This window comes from Phoenix dactylifera, unplaced genomic scaffold (assembly GCF_009389715.1).
Source record: "Phoenix dactylifera cultivar Barhee BC4 unplaced genomic scaffold, palm_55x_up_171113_PBpolish2nd_filt_p 000819F, whole genome shotgun sequence".
NCBI lineage: Eukaryota > Viridiplantae > Streptophyta > Magnoliopsida > Arecales > Arecaceae > Phoenix > Phoenix dactylifera.
In genome coordinates, this window is record NW_024068186.1 from 46,653 (window position 1) to 61,933 (window position 15,281).

At 38.9% G+C, this 15,281-nt stretch overlaps 2 protein-coding genes across 5 annotated transcripts in view; one reads left to right on the top strand and one right to left on the bottom strand.

Moving 5' to 3' along the window:
- The first annotated feature begins 4,077 nt into the window (after positions 1-4,077).
- Positions 4,078-15,281, top strand: part of LOC108510807 (putative disease resistance RPP13-like protein 1) — a 45,806-nt gene continuing 34,602 nt past the window's right edge. For 2 of the 4 annotated variants that reach the window (XM_039120497.1, XM_039120496.1), the window contains exons 1-2: positions 4,955-7,838; positions 7,992-8,460. In XM_039120497.1, coding sequence (XP_038976425.1) covers positions 5,598-7,721 — 2,124 coding nt within the window. In that variant the 5' untranslated portion in view covers positions 4,955-5,597 and the 3' untranslated portion in view covers positions 7,722-7,838; positions 7,992-8,460. The other 2 variants (XM_039120499.1, XM_039120498.1) reach the window with 2 other exon arrangements.
- LOC120107295 (ADP-ribosylation factor 2-like) lies at positions 9,401-13,412 on the bottom strand. Its single transcript, XM_039120505.1, has 5 exons — positions 13,224-13,412; positions 11,889-12,008; positions 10,018-10,136; positions 9,801-9,882; positions 9,401-9,698 (listed from the first exon to the last, which is right to left on the bottom strand). Exons 1-5 carry the CDS (start codon positions 13,410-13,412, stop codon positions 9,693-9,695), a joined length of 516 nt encoding a protein of 171 aa, XP_038976433.1. The 3' UTR covers positions 9,401-9,692.

Sequence of the window (15,281 nt, forward strand, 5' to 3'; positions counted from 1 at the left end):
AAGGTCTACACCAAGCTACTATGACCCGCTGGCGAGGGCCGTATGCTGAGCTATTATAACCCGCTTACGAGGGCCGTCTGCCGAGCTATTATAACCCGCTGGCGAGGGCCGTACATAGCAATCTGAGAGTTTATAAATCATTATTCTTTTTCTTTCATAAATCATAATCATCATAAATAGGTTAGAAAATGATAAATGTCATCATATAATTTAAAATGCATAAACATGCCTCGAATATCATTTTTCATGCAGTCTAACATAATCATAATTTCATAACTCATACAATATTAAATATTCATGAAGAATGCTCTTTAATCAAATTCATGAATCATATGCAATCATATACTTGATCCTAATTTTGAGAAAATATATCATATCAAATACAATTTCATAATTTCATACTTACAATTAAACAGTAAATTGGAAATCAATAAGATGGTGCCAGGGTTACTTACCGCAATTTGCTTTCCAATTTCTTACGTCCAGGTGACAAATTCTTGATCACCTAAATTAATCATATAAGGGTCATATTAATCCCTATTTATTTCATAATTTTCTAATTTATGCTCTGATAGGATGCATATTTTAGTGACTCTCATGCCATTTTCGGGAACACATTTTCTCAGCCACCGGAATGCTAAAAGAATGCATGATAGACTCTAATACATACAGTTTGATGTACGTATAAACTCCAATACATAATATTGAATCGGAGTGGATAGGGACCAAAGGGCATGAAATAATTACAGATATATGAGCATTTTTATGGATGTATTGTTTCACTTATGGTGCAGTTGAAGTCTTCGTTTACACCAAGACAAGGGTCTGATGCATGGCGCACTTTGATTGGTTGATCTGGCATGTGCTTACCTATAACCTCAGCATGATTTGTTGGACATCAATCTAAAATCCCTCCCTGGATTGGATCTTGTTCCAATGGAAATAGCGAATTCCACACTCACAGCAGACTTGAGCTAACCCCTTTCTGAAATGGTAGCCAAGTGTTGAAAGCGTCAGACGTCACACTTTTTTAATCAATCCTGTAGATTGATGTATAAACAATGGGGACTTTTGAAATGACCATAGCTTTCGAGGTAGTGGAAGCAAATAGGCAACAGGTATGCACATTTTTGCTGCTTCATGGAAATATTTAGACGTAATATTTTTTTAATTAATCGGGTATTGAACTAATCAAAACCAAAATTGCAACTGTTCTCTGCTCAGTTTTCGCATCTTATATGGCAATTAGAAATCAATGCAATACAAGAACGCAGAGGAAGGTTAAATTGGAGGGGTCTCGTTCCCCCTCCCGAGCTATCCTTGTGCTGTAGAATAGGAATAGCTGATGTCTGAGCATGCAAACTGCAATACATGGCTGGCCCAGCTCAACCACTTTGCACCACGTTGTAGCAGCGAAAAGAGTGGCAAGTCCAATCATGAAGGCTTTTTTTGGTAGAAGGGATAACTTGGAAAGCGATATCCCCACTATTGTTGAAGGGTAGGGCTATTCCAGGATAGTTATTCTTTGGTGTCTGGTTGGAAAGCGATATCCTCTCTACAAGAAACTTTTTTTTTTTTATCAAACTCTCTGTATGAAAATTAATATAGGAAGTTCAATTACTTTAGCAACTCTTCGTACCATGTGACTTGAGGTTTAATCTATTCCAATATTCAGACACTTTCATGTGACTTGAGGTTTAATTTATTCCAACATGAAGACATTGTTGCCAGGGCCAGATTGTCATTAGCTGGTATAGAAAGAAACACCGCAGCAACTCTCCAATTGTCGAATTATTTTGCACTTCCCTCATCTTAAATATACTTGCTCATCACTCCCTCATCTTAAATGTACTTGCTCATCACTCCCAATTGGTGGCCGGGTTCTTCTAGGCTGGTTATATACGTTGGTGTTCCTTCATTTAAGCGATGTGGTTTTGAGCTTAGAAAACTATCCTTAGATTCACTTTTTTTTTTAAAAAAAATAGCAGCATTTAATGGAAAAAAATTACTATGCTTGATGGGAGCCAATCTTATATGGCAATATTGCCAAATTTTCCATAATACCCTTTAATAAACAATTCACATAATAACATTTTCTCATTTGTTGGCCATTTATGGCCCAATAAGATAAACATTATCAATATTTGCTATTTAGAATATTAACATATATTTACATAAGTGTATAAATATTTTTAAATTAATTATACATATATTAGAAAATATATTTCTTATGATAAAAAAATTAGTAAGTTTTGTTATAATTATTAATATATTAGTTATTAATAAATCCTAAGTTAGATATATTGATAACTAATAAATATTTGTTATTAATAATTAATATTTATTAAGAAATATACTAAAATATCAAATATATTATTATTTATAAATATTATTAATTAATATATTTATATATATATAATATACTAATATAGTATATATTACTATAATTAATTAATTATATTAATATAATGAATATAATATTAATATAATAATAATATAATATATGTGAGGGTATTTCTATCAAGAAATGATATTGTCAGATTAGTACCACTCAGAAATCTTTCGTGAAAAAAATATATACCATCTTCATAGGGGTATTTGTTTTACTCTCTTTCTTAAAAAAATAGATATGAAATTTACTATTTATTTTTTCATATTTTTCATCCACTTTTCATACCAAATATGAAAATATGATTTCGGATTTATTTTTTCATGCCAGATCACCTCAATTCCCAATCGGTAGAAATTATATTTTTTCGTATCTCATATAGATTTTTCTTTTCTATAAAATATAAAAATTTTATTTTCATATGAAAATTATTTTTTCATATTTTTTAAAAAAAATTAATCAAATATATGATTTTTTTTTTGGCTGCATTTTTTGTCACTCATCCTACAAACCAAACGAATCTTGGGAGTATTTTTGTTTTCTACCCTCTGTGCCTCTTCTCTCCTACTCCGCCATGTGTCCACCAAGGCAACGACGTATTCTGAATCGAATCTCTCTTCACCGTTGCCCACCAAGAATTTTTGTTTAATCAAACTCTCTACATGAAATTAATATAAAAAGTTCAATTACTTTAGCTATTCTGGATTTGGGTTGTATCTTCGGCACGAAAGATTGATTGATCTCCTTTCGCGACTTCAACCGTTGGATTACTTTGCATAGCTTTCAAAGTATGATGTCCACTTCCTGATCTATGCTGCAGTAAAAGAAAAAAATTGAAGTGCTTTGAAATCTGTACAAAATACGATTCAATAGTTGATGTGGCGAAAGAAGATCAATTATATTATTGCATGGAAGATACAACTGCAGCTACCCTTCTTACCATGTGACTTGAGGTTTAATTTATTCCAACATTCAGACACTTTCATGCATGTGACTTGAGGTTTAATTTATTCCGATATTAAGACACTGTTCCAACAAACCGAAATTATATAAAAAAAAGGTAAATGACACCATAAAAAAAAAAAACAAGAAGAAAAGTTGGCCCAATGTAAGAAGAAAGCAAACGCCACCGTCAAATGGCATGCGCAAGTGGTGGATCCAGCTCGCTTCCTACCCAAAACATATGAATAAAAAAATAAAACTAAACAATGTTTTGAAAATAAATTAAGAAATATTAGTCCCATTGAAAGCGGTATTCCACCAAATCAAAAATATAAAAAGAAGGTAACACCTTCCTTATAAATAAAAATAAAAGAATGAAAATAAATAATGGTTTCATAATAAATTAAAAAAAGAAATACTTGCTCCGTTGATAGCTCTATTCCAACAAACAGAAAATATAAAAAGAAGGCTAACGACACAATCAAATGGCCAGAGTCATTGGTGAACCCAAGTGGCTTACCGCACGAAAGATAAGAATAAAAGAATAAAAATAAATAATATTTTGAAAAATAAAGTAAGAGATGCTTGTCTCATTGAAAGCGCTATCCCACCAAATCAAAACTATAGAAAGAAGGTAAATGACACCTTCCTTATAAATAAAAATAAAAGAATGAAAATGAACAATGGTTTCAAAATAAAATAAAAGATGCTTGCTCAGTTGATAGAAGTACTTCAGTTGAACCACTACCTTTCAAGGGTTGTTCTTGTTTCTTCTTTTGGTGGAGCCTTACAACAAAAGAAGGAAGCATTCTGATAGGAAGTTAAATTGAATCAAAGACCAGTCTAACAAGAAGCTGAACTTAATTAACTTCTAACTATCAGTCGGGTGCGATCTTCTCCTGATCATATTGCCTGCTGTTTCATCTACTTTTTCTCACAGGATATTACTTATTCCCCTTCTGCCTTCCAATTGTACATTGCATCCCTGTCTTCTTTGACTCTCATGTATATACTTTTCTCATATATTCAATAAATTGGGTGGCTCAGTTTTTCCTTGCCTCAAAAAAAGAAAAAAAACCAATGATTCTCATTAGAATATTTTCAAGATACGTGTTGCTTTAGAGTCCACGTGATTCTTCTACAGCAACATTTATTTCTCCTCTTCCAGTCGCAACAACGTGTTTCTTCTACAACAATGTGTTTCTGACCCAGACAATTTGTCCTCCCAGTCACGGGCAATTATTTCTTCTCTTCCTTCCCACCATCCTTTAACTAGTGTCTCGTCTTTGTGGAAGTTGAAACGAAAAAATGGCGATGATCCTAGATGCCTTCGTCTCTCGATTGTGTTCGATGCTATTAACTTATGCAAAGGAAGAGGCAGTCAAGATCTTAGGTGTGCCTGATGAAATCAAGAAGCTCCGTAAGAGGTTAGAGAGGATACAGGATGTTCTCAATGATGCAGAGAATAGACGGCTTGAGAACAACCAGGCCATCAACCGTTGGCTGAACGAGCTGCGAGATCTCATGTACGAGGCAGACGACATCATCGATGAATGCCAGATCGAGGGCGAGAAGCTTCGTAGTTTAAACTCATCCTCATCTCGTCGTGCTGAGTCGGTACGTTGTTGCTACCCTCCTATTGCTTGCTTTCACAAAGTCGGATTCCGTCATGAGATTGGCAATAGAATTAGAAATCTCAACCGTGAGCTTGAACAACTTGCCAAGGACAAAGATGACCTCCATCTTACACCTGCTCGTCGTGAAGATCGCTATAAGAGTAGGATAAGCCGCAAGACATCTTCTATTGTTGAACCTGATCTTGTGGGAGAGAAAATTGAGGATGATACGAGGAGGTTGGCGGATTTGCTGATAAAGGAAGATAACAAAAAAATCCAAGTCTTTGCCATTGTTGGCATGGGGGGGATAGGAAAAACTACTCTTGCTCAGAAGATATATAATGATAAGAGGCTTCGGGACAACTTCAACCCAAAGTCACGGATTTGGTTGTGCGTGTCCCCAGATTTTTCCGAGTCCGATTTACTGAGATCTATCATAAAGCAAGCTGGAGGTGATCCTGCAGAGGCTAAGGAGAAGGAAGTGCTTGAACCCATGCTTAGCCAAGTCATCAAGAACAAGTTCTTCCTAGTCTTGGATGATGTTTGGGATGCGCAAGTATGGGATGACCTACTAAGAAAGCCCTTGCAGAGTGGTTTGGCAGATTAGTAGAATCTTGATAACAACTAGAAACATAAACATTGCCAGACAGATGGGAGCAAGACAAATCCATAGGGTGGAGAAGTTGTCTCAAGAGGATGGTTGGTCATTAATATGCAGGATGGTATTTAAGGAATGTGAGGAAGGAGACAAGCATGTGTTAAGTGATGTCGGGATGAGAATTGTAGAGAAATGTGATGGCCTTCCGCTTGCTCTTCGGACTGTTGGAGGGGTTCTTCGAACTAAGGAGAAAAGGCATTCAGAATGGGATAAAGTTCTCTCTAGTCCAGCATGGTCATTTACAAAACTTCCAAAAGAGGAGATGGGTCCGCTATACTTGAGCTATCTAGATTTACCACCTCTTCTCAAGCAGTGCTTCACTTGCCCTTCATTATTTCCCGAGGGCTACCTAATTCCTCAAGATCTTTTTGTCAGTTGTTGTATTGCAGAGGGCTTTGTCACATCCGAAGACAATACGCCCTTGGAAGATGTGGCCGAAGGGTGTTGGAAGGAGTTGGTGCAAAGGAACCTTCTACAGCCAGATCCTGCATATTATGATCAATCAGTTTGCAGGATGCATGACCTCCTGCGATCTCTAGCTCAGCTCATAACAGGGGATGAGTGCTTTGTCGGAGATGCACAAGCAATTGAAAACAAGATCACGTCCTCCTCCTCCTCATTGGCATCAATAAAATTACGCCGTTTATCGATTGTAGATGAAAAATTAGAAACCATACCAGACTTTATAATGGAACAGACATCCTTGAGGAACCTGTCATTCTTCCATACCCCACTTATTTGTGATCTTCCAGAAAATCTCTTCAAAAAGCTGAGGAGTTTAAGGGTCCTCAACTTACGTGAAACAGCCATTAACAATCTCCCAACTTTCTTGGGAGATCTTGTGCACCTTAGGAGTCTTGATCTCTCTGATACTAACATAAGAGAGATACCGGAGAGTATAAGAAATCTTAGAAATCTCCAATTCCTGGCACTCGAGAATTGTAAATATTTGCATAACCTCCCTCGTGGTGTCGTGGGGTTAATCAATCTAAGGATTCTAGACGTCACGGGTGCACCACTTGAGGGTCTGCCTGTGGGAATAGGGAGACTGAAACAACTACGTTCACTTTGGGGTTTTGTAGCGAATGGTTACGAGGGCTGCACCTTAGAGGAGTTGAAATCCCTCTCCCAGCTCAGGTTTATTAGCATGGTCAAATTGGAGAGGGTATCAGACAAGGATGAAGCAGGAGCTGCAGCACTTAAAGCCAAGCCCCATCTCACAGTTCTATTTCTGCATTGCACGCTACCGAGTAGCTCTTCTAATGTGCAGCAGTCTCGTGCAAATGATTACGAGGAGGAAGATATCAAAAGAATAGGGGAGGTCTTCGAGGAGCTCTGCCCACCGCCATGCCTCGAACAGCTTACAATCAATGGCTACTTCGGCCGTGAGTTTCCCAGCTGGATGATGACACCCTCCTCGTCATCACTCCGCAACCTGCGATGGATGGATCTGAAGAATTGTGCTATATGCCAGCAACTTCCACCCTTGGGAATGCTGCCACAACTAGATTACCTCTGGATTGAAGGTGCTTCTGAAGTCACGAGCATCGGGCCTGAATTCTTGTTGCTGGCGGACTCTTGCTTCTCCTCCTACTTCCCCAAACTAGAGGCACTTGGATTTAAAAACATGACTAATTGGGAAGAATGGTGGTGGCGGTTGGAGGAGGAGGACAACCAGACAACATCATTGCTACCTTCTCTCAAGGCATTGAAAATTGATGGATGTCCGAAGTTGAGGTCTCTTCCGGAGAGCCTCCTCTGTCATGCCACCGCCTTGAAGGAGTTATATATTGATGGTGCCCACAGCCTGAGAGAAATACAAAACCACCCCTCTCTTACAGAATTGATCTTGATTAGCAACTCGAGGTTGGAGAGAGTGTCCAACTTTCCTAGACTCAAACACCTAGGCGTTTACGATTGTGAGGAATTGAAGTTTGTGGAGGGTGTGGATGCCGTGGAGCACATACAGCTCCCTGATCGAGAAGCAGAAAAGTCTCTCCCAGAGTGGTTAGTAGGTGCTGATGAAGAACAACCACGCTTCTCTTTGCTCCACAAGTTGACTCTCAAAAACAAAATCTATCGCCGAGGGCTGCCGGATTGGCCTCTAATCTTCTGACACATTACCCATGTTGAAGCAATCAGTTCCTCCTCTGTTTACATCTGCTTTAGAAAGCAAGAGATATGAGATTACTTGCCAACTCCATGTGACTCTGCATCATTCTCATCATTTCAGGTACATATTCTGATCATATTACTCATGACCTTGCCTCCAAGAGAGGTTATGTGATACCAATTTTTTATTTATTTTCTTTTCTTGGCTGCCTTCTTCCATTGAATACATGGAATCGTTGTGTGTATATTGCATGATATGGAGCTTTTTGTACAGGACTTTCACCCAAGGACTGCAGCAGTAAGGAAGAAGGGAGGTCCAGGACTGGATGATATGCATAACAATGCCTTCCACTGGCTACCGTATGATTACTCATCTTAGTTGCACTGTGAATTAGATGACCCGAAATCAATCCTTCCCTTTGTTTGGCATGGGAAAAGCATGATATACAAGCCTTTCTAGGCCCGAGCTGTTGCCTTGGTCCATTTGGCTTAGTCAGTTGATGTCTTAAAATTGCTCGAAGAGATGCAAATTGAACGATCGTTAGGAACATTTCTTTTACCGATCCCCAATAAGACAATATTTCATTATGTGGTCTAATATCTATGTGATCTGAATTTTCTTCTTTTCTTTCACAAGCAGATTGATTCTCGGGACAGGATTGGCACATTCTCCTTCAAAACCAGTATCTCTCGTCTTCAACAACTTCAACAGCAATAATGACATGCAAATAGAAGTTTGAGAGGTAATTCGCTGTCAGACCCACAATTAGTGAAATCTAAGGGGAAAAATAGCTCTACTAGTTGCTTGGGAGGGGGGAAATTTGGTGATAATTTATTCTCAAAAGTAAAAGATTGCTTGGTGAAAAACATCCTTCCACCTTTTGATTTTTTTGATGTGAAGAGCATATGTGAGGACCCATGCGGGCGTGTGTTTAGTCCCACATCGGTTATTCGCTGCGTAAATCTTGGGTACTTATACAGGATCAAGGATAATTTTGTAGCAATGTCTTTCAGCCCGATCTTAAGCTCTGCTACTTTCGATTTTGTTTTTTTTTTTTTAACTAAGCTTCTTTGTGGGATTATTGAATGTCTGTACATTTGTTTCCCCAGTTAACATTGGGATGCAGGTGGTTTGGGTTCATGCAAGATTCAGATAGGCCCAAAATGGTGCATGAAATATTTTTTAAAGTATATGATTTATATCACAAACCTGATGGCTTGATGGAGCCCGTCGTATTCAGTCCAAGGCTGAAAATGGATCGGATACTAATAAAGATTTTTCCTCCCAAATTCTTGAGTAGAAGTCTAGCATAAGAAAGACACAGCTAATGCGTACCTTCGCATTCCTCTCACTGATACTTGCGCCAGATCAGGTTTCTGGCACCTATAAATCCCTAGCAGCGCCGTCTTTCTTGATGGCTTGAAATTAGCAAAAATCAACACCCTCTAATTCAATGCCTGTTTAGGATAACATGCTCTCTCATTTTTTAACATCAAATATCATCTGATTGTCGATCAAATTAAAATAGCAGAATTTCTCCCCTTAACCTGGAATGGGTAAGATTAAGTCTGGAAATCACTTTTGAAAGAAGAAACTAAATAAACTTTCCTAAAATTATTCCAAGTACGAAGCATCAAACAGTATATAAAATATCAGTACAGAAATACAAACAAATCATGTGGTGGAAGTGGCAGATAGGTCTTATACGAACCAAGTTCTTTTGTAGAAATAAAACTATTATATCACCCAAGCAAGGTCTTCAAACAACGCAATTGGCAGGTAAAAGAAAAATAGCAAAAAATTAGTAGCTAGGTAAGGAGAACAAATTTCCAGATCATTCTTTATCTAAATGACAACAGATGCTCAAGTCTATGGAGGTAGAAAAATAAGCAAATTGATCCTTGGGGCAGCACTCTTGCATACTCGATATGTACTAATGTTTTCAGCTCCAACAACGTTCCCAACCAGCATTATCTATGCCTGCAGGAAAATGGGGCAGGAACGATCACGAGTCACAAAAGGCTGCACTTCAACAGAAATGAAATATAAGAAGGGCCTCGATCATGCATATATGAGACAGACCTTGTTAGCAATGTTGTTTGAGAGCCAGTCCAATCTTTCATACAGACCCTCCCCAGACGTGGCACATGTGCTCTGGATGTACCTGGAGGAATCAAATTTTACTAATCAAAGTATTGGAAGCAGAGAGGTTCGGGTACTTCAAAAGTACCATAGAAATTGCATTATTAAGAGAAGTCTTGAAAGGTTAAGCACCAAGTGAAGAGCATGCAATATTTACCAGTGACGTTGGCGGAGGGAGTGCAAGCCAAGCTTATCAGTGATTTCTGCGGCATTCATGGCATTAGGAAGATCCTGCTTGTTCGCAAAAACCAGCAGCACTGCATCCCTCAATTCATCCTGCCAAGCAAAAAAATCTCAGTTTTCCATTTTGCATGAGATGTAGCGATAGCACTTAGAGCTTCTTAGGTAATGTTCGACGCTAGCAGGCTTTAGTTGGCAAACCACGGAAGGGCCAGCCAAGGACTCCTACCCTAATAAATATTGATTTTTGTCAACCGACCTAGATGAAAACATTATGGTGGAACTATTTCCAGGCCCTTTTGATGGGGACATCAGAGCCTTTCATTCAGATGATTCTGAGCTCCCGGATTAAGTCAGACCCGGATTGGGTTCATTTGAGTCCGAGTCATTTTCTTTTATTACATTATTTACTTTTGCCTTAGTCAAGTCAATTTAGTAGGTTGTTTTGTTATTAGACTAGTCAATTGGGTTTATGTAATTGGGTCAATTTAGTGGATCAATTTTGGTAAGAAATTAATTGATGTAAGGGTCCAAATTTAGTCGGTGTCAATTGATTGATTTGGTCAATTGATTACTTGATTTGGTCAAAATGTAAAGTCTATATAAAGACCACCGCTCTCATGTATGAGGCGATTGATGATTGAATAAAAAAACCCTAGCTTCCTTCTTGTTCTTCTTCTTCCTCCTCCTCTTCTCTTCTTCTTCTTCCTCCTCCTCTTCTCTTCTTCCTGCGTCTCTATAACCTCTTCTTCCTTCTTCCCTTCTTCTTCCTCTCTCTCTTCCTCCCTGCAGTGGTCCGCCATCACCTTTGTTTGACTTCCATTTAATGATCACGGCCAGCTTGTTTTCATTTTAATATGCCATACTTAATACACAACCATGACTGTTCTACATCCAGAGGTCTTGCTTTATACACAATGCGTGGAACATAAATTACACAGCCATTGAAACTAGGGTCCAGGAATGAAAATTGATGTCAACTCGGATGGCAGGTAAACCAGGAACCAGAAGTTGCCCAAACAGAAACCAATACAGATGAGTCATTATAAGGTTACATCTACTGTGTTTGGTGGACTGCCATATGGCATGTTTCTTGCAACTCCACTATAATTTTTCACAATGCTTTCTAAGAAGGTTACAAACCAAAGTGATCCTTATATTAATAATAATGATGGCATAATGTATTCCTCCTGATGGTGATGATAATGATGATAATTATCATCATCATCAACAACAGAATATTTCTCTAAGCACTTCCAAAATAAATATACAAGAGCAATAAAAAGAGGCTCAGGGGTAGTTTACAGTATCAGACATGCTGCACAAGAGGAATAAAACAAAGCACATTATTGACATAAGTTGGCATTCTTATGAGTGATTGGAGCAATACGGTATGGAAAACTATAGCTTTTGGAAAAGAAGTCGGGGGGGTGAGGAAGCAATACTCCACTAGTCTGGATAGAGTATCCTGACAGTAAGGCTACTGCAGTATGGATATATTTTTTTAAGAAAAAGAAACTATTCTTTTGATTATAGAGCAGCCAAATTTATCCATCCTCACAGTAAGGCTACCGCAGTATGGAACGAATTATTTTAACAAAAATAAGAAACTAGTTATTTTTATTATACAACAGCCAAATTTATCCTATTACTTCATTCTATTCAAGAATTACCTATTTAGTAGTATAGGCATCAAACATTTCAAAGAAAAGTCTAAAAGAGAGAAGGATAAATATGGCCGGCCCCCCAACTGAAAACTTAATGAGCCCCCATAAACACGAAGAAGTTCAATTTTCTACACAAAATAATCAAATTGAAACTATATGAAAAATGATTTTACAAAGATGCCTCATTAAGCATCCTGTGCAATTCATCTCTAGCCTCAACAATACGATCTCTGTCATTGCTGTCGACAACAAAGATAAGGCCCTGGGTGTTCTGGAAGCAATGTCTCCATAGAGGTCGGATCTGATAATATCAGCACACAAAAGATCATTACCATCAAGTATATGCAGGCCATGAGAAATGTATTTTTTACTTGAGATCTTAAACCCAACTTGTTCAAGCTGTAGTGGATTGAAAAGAAACAAAGTGAGAGATTATACAGAAGCTTTGAACTCTCTCTCTCTCTCTCTCTCTCTCTCTCTCTGTGTGTGTGTGTGTGGGTGGGTGCACGGGCATGTATACACATATGAAAACCACTATCTATAAGTTGGGGAAAATATCTCAGGAATGCAGTAAGCACTGGTATACCTCCCAGCAAATATTTATCACATTGGGATAATTAGACTAAAAAGGATTCATGTAATCATTAGGTTTTTATATACTAACTTTTGAGTAATTGGTGATACCAATACAAACAATTTGCTGCTTTAGAAACAACAACAGGAAAGATGAAACATACTCTGAAGAATGAAGGATCTCTGGCATTGAAGATTAAATATCAGTTTGCAATTCATGTACTAACAACTTCAGCTTGAAAAGACAGACAAGCTTCTCTTCCGTAAGGAATTTCTCTAAACTTGAATAGAAAATTAGAGATTGTTGAAAATCTAGCTAGACTAGAGACAAACTTCTCAGCTTCCGCAAGGGATTTCCCTAAACTTGAACAGGAAATTAGAGATAGTTGAAACTCTAGCTAGTCTGCCCTGTAATGGTGCTGGTTAAGACCCCAAGCTTTCTGCAAATACCTACACATTTTAGGTACAATGGATTGCCGTCATAGTGTTTGGTTTAAGAGCCAGGCCGCCATCCAGTTTTCAAGTCAGAAAAGTGTTGGTTTGTGCAAAAAGACAAAGTGGAAAAGAAAAGAATACTATAGCCTAAAGTGAAAAACACCTGTAGAAAAGGGATGCATAGCAGCCAAAGTGCAGCCATCACAAGGAAAAGGCTACATGATTGTCCTAGAGTAGAAGTCATCAAATGGAAAGGACTACCTAGACCCAAGTGAGAGTCATGATAGTAGGCTGACGAGAACAACTACAGGGCATGGTGGATTGTTATAATCCTAGTTAAGACCCCAGCATTCACCACTCTTAATGCCTTGGCTTTTCGGGTGTAAAGGGTAGGATTATAACAGGTCCAGCCCCAGCATTGCAAATAAACTAAGAACCATGTCATCAGGTGAGAAGATTTAACCCCCAATTTTTTAGAAAGGTCAGCACTCAAGCCAAGTCACACTACCTTGAGAGAAATAACACACAGTTTAGCTTCTAGAAGCTGCACACAACATAAATCTAATCCATAACTGCTCGTCCAGATCTGTATCTGAAATGATATCAGAATAAAGGCACCCCCACAGGCTTCACTTGAAAATAATGAAATACTAGGCTGAAAACGGATCAGATTCGGATCAGAAATTGATATGTCCATATCCGTAACCAGCTTCTAGTGGACAAGGAATTCAGCATGTATGTGTCCTGATGAACAAGTCAGGAAGCATCAGCTTCCAGTGGCCTATCGCCCAGCTCTATAGAATCCGTAAGATGGCTCTTCTCATTGTAGTGTTCTCTTTGCACTCGCCGGCCTGAAATCTTGAAATAACTCCCATAAATTTTATATGATCTTGCTGAAGTTGCTGTGTATTGCATATCAAAATGCATTTTAAATCTCACCGAGTTTACGGTTCAGTGATGTTTTCTAAGTACCACAGCAAATTCCTACTCACGCCAATATGGCCCTGATAGTTTTGCCTTGAGCCAGCTTCATCGTCTACGGGAAGCATAAAATTGTAATGAATCTAGATGGAAGATGGTGCAAAATATTACTGGGATAGTTTTCTGACATTATCTTTCAACCTAAGGCCTAAAATAGTATTTAATTTTAGGATATAATTTATGTCATATACTACAACGGTTGTCCTTTAGATGAAGCTGCAACTTAGTTTTCTGGAGCTAAAGACAAATGGGTGCCCTGTTTTCTACCTTGGCCGCGTATTGTTAGAAAATGGGACAAATGGGTGCCCTGTATTCTACCTTGGCCGCGTATTGTTAGAAAATAGGTGCCCTGTTTTCTACCTTGGCCGCGTTTTGTTAGAAAATGGGACAAATGGATGCCCTGTTTTCTACCTTGGCCGCATATTGTTAGAAAATGGGTGCCCTGTCTTCTACCTTGGCCGCGTATTGTTAGAAAATAGGTGCCCTGTTTTCTACCTTGGCGGCGTTTTGTTAGAAAATGGGACAAATGGGTGCCCTGTTTCCTACCTTGGCCGCATATTGTTAGAAAATGGGTGCCCTGTCTTCTACCTTGGCCGCGTATTGTTAGAAAATGGGACGCGGTTTTCCCTGCCACTGCGGCTTGACTCTGGGCCACAAAGGGTAGGCTGGGTCTGGTCGTGGTTCCAGTCAACTTGTGAGTTGACTCTACCCACAGAACTGGTCTTTTTTGTCATATATAATTTAGTATTTAAGATGGTGTTGGTTTATAGGGTTATGTTCACATGGTTATTCTACAACGGTTGTCCTTTAGTCCTGGATGCCTTCCAGTCCGTGATTCTTCTTCCTTCCCACCATCCTTCAACTAGTGTCTCGTCTTTGTAGAAGTTGAAGCGAAAAAATGGCGATGGTCCTGGATGCTTTCGTCTCTCGTTTGTGTTGGATGCTATCAACCTATGCAAAGGAAGAGGCTGCCAAGATCTTGGGTGTGCCCGAGGAAATCAAGAAGGTCCGCAAGTGGCTGGAGATGATACAGGACGTTCTTGCTGATGCAGAGAATAGACGCCTCGAGGACAACCAGCCCATCAACCGTTGGCTCAACGAGTTACGAGATCTCATGTACGATGCAGACGACATCCTCGATGAATGTCGGATCAAGGGCGAAAAGCTTTTCAACCCAAACTCATCCACATCTCGTCATACTGAGTTGGTACGTTGTTGCTATCCTCCTATTGCTTGCTTGCACAAAGTCAGATTCCGTCATGAGATTGGCAAAAAAATTAGAGATCTCAACCGTGAGCTTGAACAACTTGCCAAGCGCAAAGATAACCTCCATCTTACGCCTGCTCCTCGTGATGACCGTTACAAGTGTAGAATAACCCGCAAGACATCTTCTATTGTTGAACCTGATCTTATGGGAGAGAAAATTGAGGATGATACGAGGAGGTTGGCGGATTTGCTGATAAAGGAAGATAACAAAAAAATCCAAGTGTTTGCCATTGTTGGCATGGGGGGATAGGCAAAACTACTCTTGCTCAGAAGATTTATAATGATGAGAAGCTTCGGGACAACTTCAACCCAAAGTCAC

Bases quoted from the DNA above. Each gene is read 5' to 3' on its own strand.
- LOC120107295 (XM_039120505.1), bottom strand. From the start codon at position 13,412: ATGGACATATCAATTTCTGATCCGAATCTGATCCGTTTTCAGCCTAGT. The intron at 12,009-13,223 runs GTAGTGTGACTT...TGATATTATCAG, and splicing joins TGTGTGTTATTTCTCTCAAG to ATCCGACCTCTATGGAGACA. The intron at 9,883-10,017 runs GTAAATATTGCA...TGATTCCTCCAG, and splicing joins TCCCTCCGCCAACGTCACTG to GTACATCCAGAGCACATGTG.